Source organism: Budorcas taxicolor, chromosome 2 (genome assembly GCF_023091745.1).
Source record: "Budorcas taxicolor isolate Tak-1 chromosome 2, Takin1.1, whole genome shotgun sequence".
NCBI lineage: Eukaryota > Metazoa > Chordata > Mammalia > Artiodactyla > Bovidae > Budorcas > Budorcas taxicolor.
The window spans coordinates 135933981-135946793 of NC_068911.1; the positions used below are offsets into that span (position 1 = coordinate 135933981).

General features: G+C 32.2%; 1 protein-coding gene across 1 annotated transcript in view; it reads left to right on the plus strand.

The window, feature by feature from the left end:
- Nucleotides 1-8844, plus strand: part of NBEAL1 (neurobeachin like 1) — a 128294-nt gene extending 119450 nt beyond the window's left edge. The window contains exons 47-51 of the mRNA XM_052659759.1: nt 1253-1369; nt 1750-1911; nt 3439-3587; nt 5955-6090; nt 8743-8844. Coding sequence (XP_052515719.1) covers nt 1253-1369; nt 1750-1911; nt 3439-3587; nt 5955-6090; nt 8743-8844 — 666 coding nt within the window. The remainder of the gene's footprint in view (nt 1-1252; nt 1370-1749; nt 1912-3438; nt 3588-5954; nt 6091-8742) is intronic.
- Nucleotides 8845-12813: the final 3969 nt, after the last annotated feature.

Here is a 12813-nt window from a genome sequence, read left to right on the forward strand (position 1 = left end):
CAGTTTCTCTTCCTTTTTTAATGTATAAGTTTTTCTTTTACTTTTTTTAAAAGTAATGTATTATGTTGGGAAATGTCCTAGTTTTGCACTATCCTTGAATTTCTATAATAAACCCATATACTTCATACTGTCTTGTTATATTTTACAGCAAGATTTTCTTTTCTAGTACTTTATTTTTCTACTTATATGTGAAAGAAATCTGGTTTTATTCTATCTTTGCATTCTAGCATTGGGATATGCAACTTTTATAACATGAATTTGGGAAGAGTCCATCTTCTTTAAATAATATAGGAATTATTTGACTTTTCAAAATTAGATGGAGTACAGTAAGCACTCAGACTGATACTCTTAGAGGAAGACAGATATGACCCAAGTAATAGAGTGTCAGGGAGAATTCATCTACATTGTGTAACGGAGGTAGAAATTCTGGACATTTATCCATGGTAATCATAAATCAAACACCATGGCAAGTACTCAAGCATTTTGTAGCATAGAAAGTACTGTACCAAACAAAGCATGCTACAAACAGATTAAAAAAAATAACTTAAATACAGAGAGATTGCCTACAATAAGTTGTGCTATTAGAAGAATAGAATAATAATATTAACTGAATAAAATAGGACCTCAAAGATGAAATTATAAACTAGCATAATGAAAGGGAGATTGCAGAAGAATCAAACTGAGATTAAAATCAATACCATTACAATTATAAATAAACCCAAAGCAGAAAAAACAAAGAACAAATTTAATGTGACTGAAAAATCAAATTATTAGCATGGAAGAAAGATTTAAGGTAATCAAAGTAAATAGAAACAACAAAGCAATTAGAAAAAGGATGATAGTTACAGAAATCAAAGACAAGTCAGCATAAAGATAATTGATGTCCCTGAAATAGGACTCCAATAAATAAAAAAGAGAAAGTATTCAGAGATGTAATAGAAAAAGTTTCTTTGAAGTAAAGGAAGAATAATTCTGTAAAGAGTGAACAATACACTTGTTAAAATTAATCCAAAGCAATCAACTTTGAAACTCTTCATATTATTAATATGTTTTTGATATTGAAAAGATTGAGAACCATTTGAGAATCCAAGGAGATACCCAAGAACAAGTACTTCTGAGAAGAGACTTAGTGATAAGAACTAGTTGCAGTGTTGGTTTGTGACTAGACAGTTAAAATACAGTATAAGTTGTTTTTTTTTTTAAGAAAATAGTGTACAAGAAAGTGACCTTTGCTTTTCTGCTTGTATATTAGGGAGGTGTTCCCGTGGGCCTAGCATCTAAACCCTTTCAGATTCTGTATGGACATACTGATGAGGTGTTGAGTGTCGCCATCAGCACTGAGCTAGACATGGCGGTGTCAGGATCAAGGGTAAGACTATACCTTTAAAAATACTGATTTTTTTTTAATACAAATTCAGAGACAATATTTATGTTATATCGGAGAATTGGTAAAAGCATAGAAATTTTATGCTAAGTTTGTCCAGGACTTTGCAGAAGTAGAAAAATTCAGCAAGAAAAAATTTAAAGAGACTGGATTCTATTTGTGGATTTTACTGGTCTTATTAGTTAAAACAAAGCCATTATATGAAATAAAATGCCATTTGAAATTTCAAGATTGGAATTTTTCCTAAGGTACATGTATTATTCCTTGATGGAATAATCATTTTCTCAGGTCCTTTCCTACATTTCTTTCTCTTGCTCCATTTTTTCCTTTTTCTGTTCTTATTTTCTAATATTTTCTGTGTGTAGGATGGCACTGTGATTATACATACCATTCAGAAGGGTCAGTACATGCGGACTTTACGACCGCCTTGTGAGAGTTCTCTGCTCCTGACCATTCCCAATTTGGCTATATCTTGGGAAGGACGTGTTGTCATCTACTCCAGCATTGAAGAAAGTGCCACTCTAAAGGTAAATAACAGTTTCATGCAGTATGGCTAGACCATTGATGAGATTGTCTTCTCCTTTCCACGCTGTATACATTGTGTACATGTGGGGCATTTAGAAGAAGGAAAGAGCTGCGGCTGCTGCTGCTGCTGTTGCTGCTGCTGCTGAGTTGCTTCAGTTGTGTCTGACTCTGTGACCCCATAGACAGCAGCCCACCAGGCTCCACTGTCCCTGGGATTCTCCAGGCAAGAACACTGGAGTAGGTTGCCATTTCCTTCTCCAATGCATGAAAATGGAAGTGAAGTCTCTCAGTCATGTCCAACTCTTTGCGACCCCATGGACTGCAGCCTACCAGGCTCCTCTGTCCATGGAATTTTCTAGGCAAGAGTGCTGGAGTGGGGTGCCATTGCCTTCTCTGAAGGAAAGAGCACAGTATTTTGAAAAGGGTATTTTCCTTCTGTCACAAGACTGTATGTTCCTCGATTCTTTGTCTCGTCACAACGAAGATTTGGAGTGACGGACATTAAAGCCCCTCGGCGTGTCAGAGCTCTCAGGTCTTGGATAGACCGTGTTATAGCTCTCAGGTCTCGAATGGACCGTGTTGTAGCTCTTAGACAAATCAGTGTTACAGCTCAGTGTTACAGCTCTATTTTATTTAGAAGATAGCAGGAAAATCCATCTTCGAGGCGTGAGGGCACATCGATCCAAAGACACGAGGAGAAGAGCGCCCCAGTGCGCAGGAGAGAGAGCTAGCTTTGGCTCCTCTATTTATACGTTTCTGTCTCCCTGGGCCTGTCCTATGTAAATTGGGCCAGCCAGGAGTGTTGTTTGTTTTACCTGAGGTCCTCACTTCGCTCCTCGGACCTTTTGTTCCATTTTCATGGGCTTTTCCCTTCCTTGTCTTGTAGCCACTGCCATTTTGGACTCCTTTTCCCTGTTCTACCTACCTAACACTTCCATCATGCAATTTGTTCATTCCCTATCACAATATTAGCCTCACGTTTTTTTTGTTTGAGGGCTTTTTATAGTCTTTGGAGAAGGAGATGGCAACCCATTCCAGTATTCTTGCTTGGGAAATCCCATAGATAGAGGAGCCTGTCGGGCTACAGTCTGGGGAAGAGTTGGACATGACTGAACAGCTAACACTAACTGGCACTATAGGCCTATATGATTTCAAAAATAATTTCTAATTGTGTGGCACTTCATAAGCTTAGATGGAAATTATTCTTTTTGCACAAGGCAGGGTATAAATAAACCATGAATTTTATATGTTTATTTCATTTCAGTGATAAAGCTTTTTAAAAATTACAAGAACTTTAAAAAATTATTTTGGAGGGGTGAGAGTTCTTGTTTAATATTTATTTACTTAGCAATCTGATTGAAATCACTTTAACAATATTGTCTATATATTTTCTCTTTAAGTATAACATATGTTTTATCCAGAATTTTAAACCCAGTCATCATTCTGTTATTAGTCATAGTTTTAATTAAGAAATCTGAAACTCAGTTTTAATTTGAGATCATTAAATTTTCTTTAACTAATCTTTGCAGGATAAGAATGCATTGCATTTGTTTTCTGTAAATGGCAAGTATCTAGGGTCTCAAGTCCTGAAGGAACAAGTATCAGATATATGCATAATTGGAGAGCACATTGTCACAGGCAGCTTACAGGGATTCCTGTCCATAAGAGATCTCCACAGGTAAATAATAAGAAGTATTAAAGTATCACTTAGGAAAAGACAGTAGTATTTTCAGAGAATAAAATCTGTAACCTAAGATTTCTAATCTTTTTATCATTTATTATGAACATGTTTTTTTTGGTAACTATAAAAAAGTTGGGGAAGCTAAATTATTTCTGGATTAGTAAATAGAATTTATATGTTGTATACATATATGTATATGTTGTATACATTTTACCACAATTACAACAATTTTTTTGAATAGCCAAAAAAAAAAGCAATTTTCAAAGTGTCAAGCCTGCATTATGGATTTGGGAATATGTCCAACTATAGCTTCAATTTTTTTAGAAACTGAAGTTGGGTTTTTTTTAATTGAAGGAAAATTGCTTTACAGTGTTGTATTGGTTTCTGCTGTGCAACAACGTGAATCAGTCATAATTATACATATGATCCCCTTGCTCTTGAGCCTTCCTCCCCTCCCGTCAGCCCACCCCTCTAGGTTATCACAGTGCCTTGCTGGACTCCCTGTGTTATATAGCAAGTTCCCACTAGCTATCTGTTTTACACAGGACCATACATATATGTATCTTTGCTCCTTTCTCCATTCGTCCCACCCGCTCCTTCCCCTGCTGTGTCCACAAGTTCATTTTCTACGTCTTCATCTTCATTCTTCCCTGAAAATAGTTTCATCAGTGCTATTTTTCTAGATTTCATGTATATATATACACGTTAATATATGATATTCGTTTTTCTCTCTCTCACTTCATTCTGTATAACAGACTCTAGGTTCATCCACCTCACTATTGCTGACTCAGATTTATTCTTTTTTATGACTGAGTAATGTTCCATTGTGTATATGTACCGTATCTTCTATATACATTAATCTGCCAGTGTACATTTATTTATGTTGCTTCCATGTCCTGGCTATTGTAAATAGTGTTGCAGTGAACACTGCAACACTGTACCCATGTCTTTTAGAATTGTGATTTGCTCAGAGTATATGCCCATTAGTAGGACTGCTGGGTCATATGGTAAATTTATTTCTTGTTTTTTAAGAAATCTCCATACTGTTCTCCATAATGGCCATATCATTTTACATTCCCTCCAGCAGTGCAGGAGGGTTCCCTTTTCTCCACATCCTCTCCAGCATTTATTGTTTATAGATTTTTTGATGGTGGCCATTCTGACTGTTATGAGGTAATACCTCATTATAGTTTTGATTTGCATTTCTCTAATGATGAGCAGTGTTGAGCATCTTTTCATGTGTTTATTGACTATCACTGTCTTCTTTGTAGAGATTGTCTGTTTAGATATTCTGCTTATTTTTTGATTGAGTTGTTTGTAAAGTTGGGTTTAAAATATTTTTTTCAGTTGTAATCAAATAAAGTCTTTTTCAGGCTAAGTCTAGCATATCTATTCATGTTATGTATATGTGTGTTTAAAATTGGTGAAAGGCTTTTGTTATTTAACCCAGTGAAGGAAAAAAATCTTTGTAAAGTAAGTACGTTTTAAAGTTTGGTGTTCTTTATGTTTAACAACTTATATTCACAAAGCACTGTTTTCCCTTGCATGCCCAAATACATTCTTTTCTTTTCTTTTGTTCTCTTTTAAACTTACTGTGACTTATTTATATGCCTCTTAGTATCTTGGCCTCTCCCTAAACCCTTTCTTCTTAATAGTTTCCTGATCCAGAGTGTTCTCTTACTGCCTTCATATTAAAATCATTTCTATATCAATATCACTTTTGATTTTTATGTTTTCCTTCTCATTTTTGTCAGTTTTTCCCGTGTGGTAGAGCATTAAGTCTAGATTTCAATAATATCTTTCCAACATTTTGTATTACAACCCTGATTTTAGGATATTGTTAGGAAAATCCCAAATTAGAAAAAATTAATGGAATCTTTTAGCAGGTTAGTCTAGAACATAGTGTGTACATCTAAAATTCTTCATTCTCTAATCATAAAAGCTGTGAGCATTTATCAAAATGGCATGTTATATTTTTATACCACATTATATTTTAAAATATATATTGCATCCTTTATGACAAAGCAAATATACCAATTTTATTGACCTTATCCCCCACCAGCGCATACTTTTTGGGCTTTTACCCTTTTGTTTATCCAACTTTCATTTGTTAATCATTTCGTGAGAGCACATAAAATGGTTAGAGGGCAAACAGATGTTGGAAATAGAGAAAAAGTGTATAAAGTATTTTGAGTAATGCTATAAATATTGGCTCTTGTGTCACTCAGGTTTTCTGAACTTAAGTTCCTACATTTATAAAATTAGAATGTATAATTAGATGACTATTAAGTTATCTTCTAGTTATAAAGTTCTATGAATCCATTGTATATCTGTGTAACTATGTGCTTTCTATTTCTCTTCTAGTTTGAATCTCAGCATCAACCCATTAGCCATGCGATCACCTATCCACTGTGTTTGTGTAACCAAAGAATATAGCCATATTCTTGTAGGATTAGAAGATGGCAAATTGATTGTAGTGGGTGTTGGCAAGCCAGCTGAGGTAAAACCTAGCATCACGGATTTAGTTTCCCGTACTTTTGGGGATTCCCTTGGTTCTTCTTTATTCCAGCTAAATCAGACGTCTCCATTATGGATAAACAAACTGAAAAACAAATTTGATTTTTCAAAGTACAGTAAATGAAAGTGAACAAAGCTAGTATTCAAGAGTGATAGTTATATTATTATATTATTGAAATCACATATTTAGCAGTTTTCATTTATAACTCTAGATGAGTAAGAAAGTTCTTTTATTCTGTCTTTCCAAATGTAGATTTAAAACCACACACTTGCATTTTAATACATATAAAAGTATTTATAAAAAATGAAATTGGACTAAATAACAAAACAGTTTACTTTATTATTTTTTTGTAAATTTGGCCATGCTGTGTGGCTTACAGGATCTTAGTTCCCTGAACAGGGATCCCACTTGATCCCTGGCAGTGAAAGCACTGAGTCCTAGGCACTGGACTACCAGGGAATTCCCCAGAGTATTTTAATTTCAACAGATACTTAGCATAATTGTATATCAGTTGTACTTTTGTAAAAGCAGCTTTCTGTTTTTTACTTGGAACTACAAATATCCCCATATAACATGCTAATTCTCAGTGAGTTTCCTATAGTTCCTGTAAATTTATTTGCCAATGGCTTATTAATTACTGAATATTCAGATATCATAAATCTAAGACTATTCCTAAGAAAACTTAGAGGCTGTACTCCAAGTAATCTAGTGATTCTTTTAGAAAATTTATTTTATTACATAGACTCATATTTAAGCATTATAAATTTTTATTGATATCATTGGTCTTTTCTGAGAAATCTAGAATATGACATCTGTGGGGGTTATTTCAAGAGAAGACATTATTGAATAACATACTGTCATTGGTTATAATAAATCCATTATAGATCATATGAACCTCTTTGCCAGATACTTTCTTCCAGGATATTAATAAAAGAAGTCTTACTAAAGTGACTACAACAACATTTAGTTTCAGGTCTAATGGTTCCCCAAATAATGTCAGCATGTCTATATTTCAATATTCCACTTATGTTTAAAATATTATACACATTTTTACATTCAGTAATAGAGTTTCTTGATTAATATACTTCCCAAGTAGATTTCCCTCTTGTCTTTTGCTAATGTGATGATTACTTGAGAACTCTGCTCAGATACTAGTCTTTGAGTATGTTTGTTTTCACTTTCTGTGGTTTACTTAAATGCCTTTAAATTTGCCTGTCCTCCAGTTCAGGTAATTTGTTAGCTTACAATTTTACTGAAGTTTTAAAAAATGAAATGCCCTTGTGCACACACATTTAAAAAAAATTAATTGGAAAAAAAATACCTACATAGCTTTATTTCATAGGCCTAAGAAGTCAATGTTCTGTAATATTTACCAAATAAGTTTTTGGTCCTCATTGAAAGATTTATGTAGTATACAGTTATAGAATTTGAATTGTGTGTAGATTTTGATTAAAAATATTTTTTATCTATTTTTACATCTTTGTGAAATTCATCTCTCATTAGCTGAATTATGGATCTACTTTGGTAAATAATATAATTGAATGCTTAGAATTCTGCATAATTATAATTTTATGTGAAATTTTATATAATTTTATGTAGAAATTAAATAGATCAATAGTTCTGAAGAGTTCTATTTCAACATCTATTTTTATCTAAAAGTAAAAAATGTTGGTTAATGTGTATTTTTAAATCATGTATCAGTTTTATATGTTATGCTGTCGTACAGAATCCATATTTGTAAATTAGGTGTTCAAGTGGAACTAGATGAATAGAAATAATGGTTTTGGAAATACGTCTGGATGAAAAGGCAGAGCAAACATGCCAGAATGTCTTTGCTTGAGGCCTGTCTTTTATCATTAATGAATGGACCCTAGAAAAGTAACCATTAAAAAAGGGTAGCAGATAAAGCACCGTTAAAAAGTAGATTATTCTTGGGAAAGTAATTCCAACAAATCATATGATTAGATAGAGAAATGTTACACTTTCAGAGGGGCATTAACCCATTGATTCAGTTAATTTTGATTAATAATTGTTATGTGCCAAGAAGTGTGCTAAGTGGTAAAAAATTTAATGGTGGAAAAATGTGATTCTCACTTTCGAAGAGCTTATGCTGTTCTTATTTTCTAAATTACTTTTTATCATTCTATTGATAAAGAATTTTTAAATTTCTTAGATCAAACTATTTAAAAATTACTTTCTTTTTATCAAAATGTTATTTTACTTTCTTCTTATGATTGTGATTGTCATCAATAGTACTGTAATTAGGAGAAAAATCCTCAAAGGTATGTGTCTTATTAGCGAGATTAAGTATAATTTGAAATTATTTTCATGAAGTGAAATGTAGTTTTGTAAATACATAATGTAAGGGAATCTTGTAATTTTGATATAACCGGCACATTTAATTAAAAAATTTATTCATTAGCATTTGATCTTTCTCAACTAAAAGACAGTGTAGAAAAGCCTTTCTTTAATTATTATTAATTAAGAATCATTAAAATGTTAATGATTCTGCTAACTAAACCTATTCTTGTTTCTTTTGCACTCTACAAAATCATTATCTTATATATTAGTTTCATTTATTTTTTTCATACTTAATAACATTTATTCTTAATTTCTCTGGATTACTTTAAACAGATGCGCTCAGGTCAGCTTTCTCGAAAATTGTGGGGATCTAGCAAACGGCTCAGCCAGATCTCAGCTGGAGAAACTGAATATAATACTCAAGATTCCAAGTGATTGTTATTTCTACCTTCTGTCATGGATAACTGAAATTTGATTTATCACTTTGTCACTTTAACCACATCTCTCAACTATCTCAAATGCTTCAGGTCTGCTATCCCTGAAAAACATTCAGGGTTTACCAAAATTTGGTATGGCATATGTATCAATTTAGTCATAGGTATTACTGTTATCCACTTAAAAATTTTCTGGTTAACATCATTGAATCTATCTTATTAACTAATTCTTAGTCTACACTAAGATGAATTTGAGAAAAGGCATTTGATTAGATTTAGTGGTTTATTCCTAAGGATAATTAGATCTTTTTAAAAAAATAAACTTCTAAAAATGAAGAAGTTAGATTCAACTCACTTATTATAAACAGCAAAAGTTGTATTTCTAATAAAAGAGTAGATAGAGATAATGGGACAGTTGAGAGATATGGCTTTTAATACTTTCTTTAGTTAATCATTCTATTTCCTGACCACCATATTTAAAAATATGATTTATTTATGGAACTTCTGATCAGAGGTAATATTTGAAAAGCATCTGTTGCATACTTGTATTTTTGAAACTGGTACATTGGCTCATCCCACTACTACTTAGCATATTACTAATGAGAATTTATTGCAACATATTATAATCCTTAAATAATAAAGGTTGAGTAGAAGAAACTAGAGATACATTTTACAGATATATTTCACTAGTAGTATAGTTAAGGAAAAAATGCTAATTATGATTTTGACATTTGGGTCCTATATAGCATTTGCAGCTCAATTTATATATGCAGAGTACAAAATTTCTTGGCCTTTTTTTTATTAAACACTATGTTTTCCCTCAATAATTTTTGGAGTTATAAATGATACCCAAATAATTATGTTTTTACTTATTTCATATGATTGATGAATTGAAAAGATATGCATAACTTAAACTAGTGATTTAGATATAGTAATTTAAACAATACACATTTCTGTTTCATGTTATGTATAATTTAGGATTACAATTTTATTATACATACCTAGATGTTACACTATGCTTTGCTATTCAAGATTTTAAAGTACTGATAGATTTATTTTAGAATTGAAAGAGATTGTTAAACCTTCTACTTTTGTAAGGTCATGTTTTGAGTAAGGTCAGAAAGCTTTTACAACTATTTGAGTGTCCTTAATCTGAGATTCCAAAGGTTTTGAGAGAATTTATGAATCCCTTAAAATTGTGAGGAAATTCTGTTTGTTAGCTGCTTTTTTTTTTTTCTAGGAATGGGTGGTTGAGTGGCTTTCTAAACGGGGTCTGTGAAAAAAGAGGAGGGAAAAAAAGACTTTTTACAATGACATCTTTTAAAATAATAATATTCTTTTTTTTATTCCAGAAACTATAGAATTCCTTTTATCCAGTTGTCTTCTCAATTGAATCTTTGAAAAAATTTTCCTTTGCAGTCCTCTCCTGTTGCCTGTTGCCCACATTTGTGTAATACCCTTTTCTTTATAATCCTATGAGAGAGTAAAAAATATATGAGAAGTGAAGGATTCTATAACAGGGAAACTATTTGATAGATTTGATCGGCTTGTATAAGAGCTAGCAAAAAGTTGTAGACGAATATTCTTTCCAGTCATTTAAAATCCTCTCTTTTATCAGTAAAAAACTTATATTTAGGTGAGTCACACTGACATAAACTGATGCAGCATAAAGCGGGACATCCGTAAATGTGAAGGTCTCCTCTTTTGAGGGCTGCAGTATGTGTGGTAAAAATGCCTCAAAACAAGTCAATAGAGATAATTATGATATATTAAGATTAATTTCTTCTATTAGTTTTTTCATTCTTATAAAATATTCATCAATATTTTCATTTTTCATCTGATAAAATGTAGGTTATCCTCCAAAACCTATTTTGTTAGGTTTGAAGTCAAGAGAATCGAAATGATTGATTTTTGGTATTTTAAATGTTGAAGTTTTTAAAAAAATGTTTCTAAATCAAAACTTTGGAAATGTTTCTTTTGCCTATTTAATTTAGGGATTTTGGTATAAGGATGCCTTCTTTATTTTTAAGGTTATTTAATACTGGTTTTGGAAGTTATTGACTTTGGAAGTTACAGAAAAGTTTAACTTAGATTATTAGGGGGTAATTCCTAAGTTTTTGGTACTTTACTTTGCTACTGTTGAGATGGAGTAACTAAAGAAGCAGGGTTCATTTTATAGCACAAACATGAAGAAGTTTTCTTCACAGTAGATCTTCTATCTAGAACAATAGTAAATGTTCAGAGCAGTATAATTCATCCTTACATTTTCCAAAAAGTGAAAACCAAAATCTCAAAATTTTGAGAAAAGTCTTTGAGAATACTAGCAACAGTCTAGAAGAATGGAACTTAAAGTTTATTAAATAAGCAAATATAGTAGTAGCTTTGGCTGAATAGGGCTTCCCTGGTGGCTCAGCTGGTACAGAATCTGCCTGCAATGCAGGAGACCTGGGTTTGATTCCTGGTTTGGGAAGATCCCCTCGAGAAGGGAAAGGATACTTATTCCAGTATTCTGGCCTGGAGAATTCCATGGACGGTACAGTTCATGGGATCGCAAAGAGTCCGACATGACTGAGCGACTTTCACTTTTGGCTGAGTAATTCCTCTTTTAAACAGTTTAGACCACTGAATTAAAGCTTGCTAGGTAAAATCACTGAAAAGATACACTTTGAGGGATTCTGGTGTATTTAGATGTTATCCATACCAATTAGTTCTGTATTGTATAATGGGAGAGATGAATAGGATCATTAATGCAATAACAGGTGGACATTTTAGACGATGAATATAATAACTTAGCTGTTATATGAAATGTGTTGTCTTGAAGAACTTTTCTTCTGCTTTTGTTTCTTGACACAGATGAAATCTCCGCACCCTGATGATGTGGAGTGATTTATAGTAAGATAATGATTTTATTTTTAGAAAGTGAGGTCAAGTATTAAAACATATAATACAGGTGCTACTCATTTGGCGAAAAAAGAAGCTTTGTAAGATTTTTTTCAATTCTTCCCAAACAGTATTGTGTCATTACTTAGATAAAGCTGGAAGAGAGAAGGGGAAAATAGAGCAGGGCATGAATGAGCCTGACCAGTTGTTTTAAAGTCTTATAAGCCTGTGAAGCTCATGTCATTTATGAATCAATTTCTATTAATTTCCTTTAGTCACAGTGCTTTTTCAGGTCACATCCTTTTGTAGACGAGAAAATGTCAAGTATTCATTTGTCATTAACAAAGAACAACAGGCTTCCTTTTTTCTCTGTGTTAAGGTATATAACAATTATCTTTTAAGAACTAGTACTGAAAATCACTTTTATCCTTCTGAAGGGCACTATTAAACCTGCCCTCATAATTAATTAGAACTTAGATTTGAAAGTTGAATCTTAATCAAAGCTTAAATAGAAGTAGATAGAAGAAATTAACTTGAATACCCTATTTGTATTTAATGATGACACCATGACATGGCCTTTGCCTTTAAGTATATTTTATATTGTTATTATTAAAAGAATCACTAATGGAAACCTCTTAATTGAATTTAAAGAGCTAATGCTCCTTTTATATATTTATTTTTATGGAGTGAATAGCATTGTTTTTATCACCTTTCCAATGAAAAGATGCAAGTACATGGACTATTTTAAATATAAAATTACATAAATATTAAATAATATCATGTAACATGTAATATCATGTATGGGTGTATATATATGAAGGTTGGTCTCTTCAAATACATCATTAAATATGTCATCCATAAATAAATTCTTAAACCTGTCTTTAGGATATAGTTTTTGACTGATTTAAGAAATGAAATACATTCTTTTTTTTTCCCTAAATCTAATCTGTTGTTATCAAGCAGACTCATAGCTTGTCCTAACTCCCATTTCTCTGATCAACTAAAACTGTCCTTTGCCAGTAAGTGACTAGTCTTAAACACTTTTATCACTCTAAGCAAATACTGTTCTCAATATTCTTTAAGCTTTATT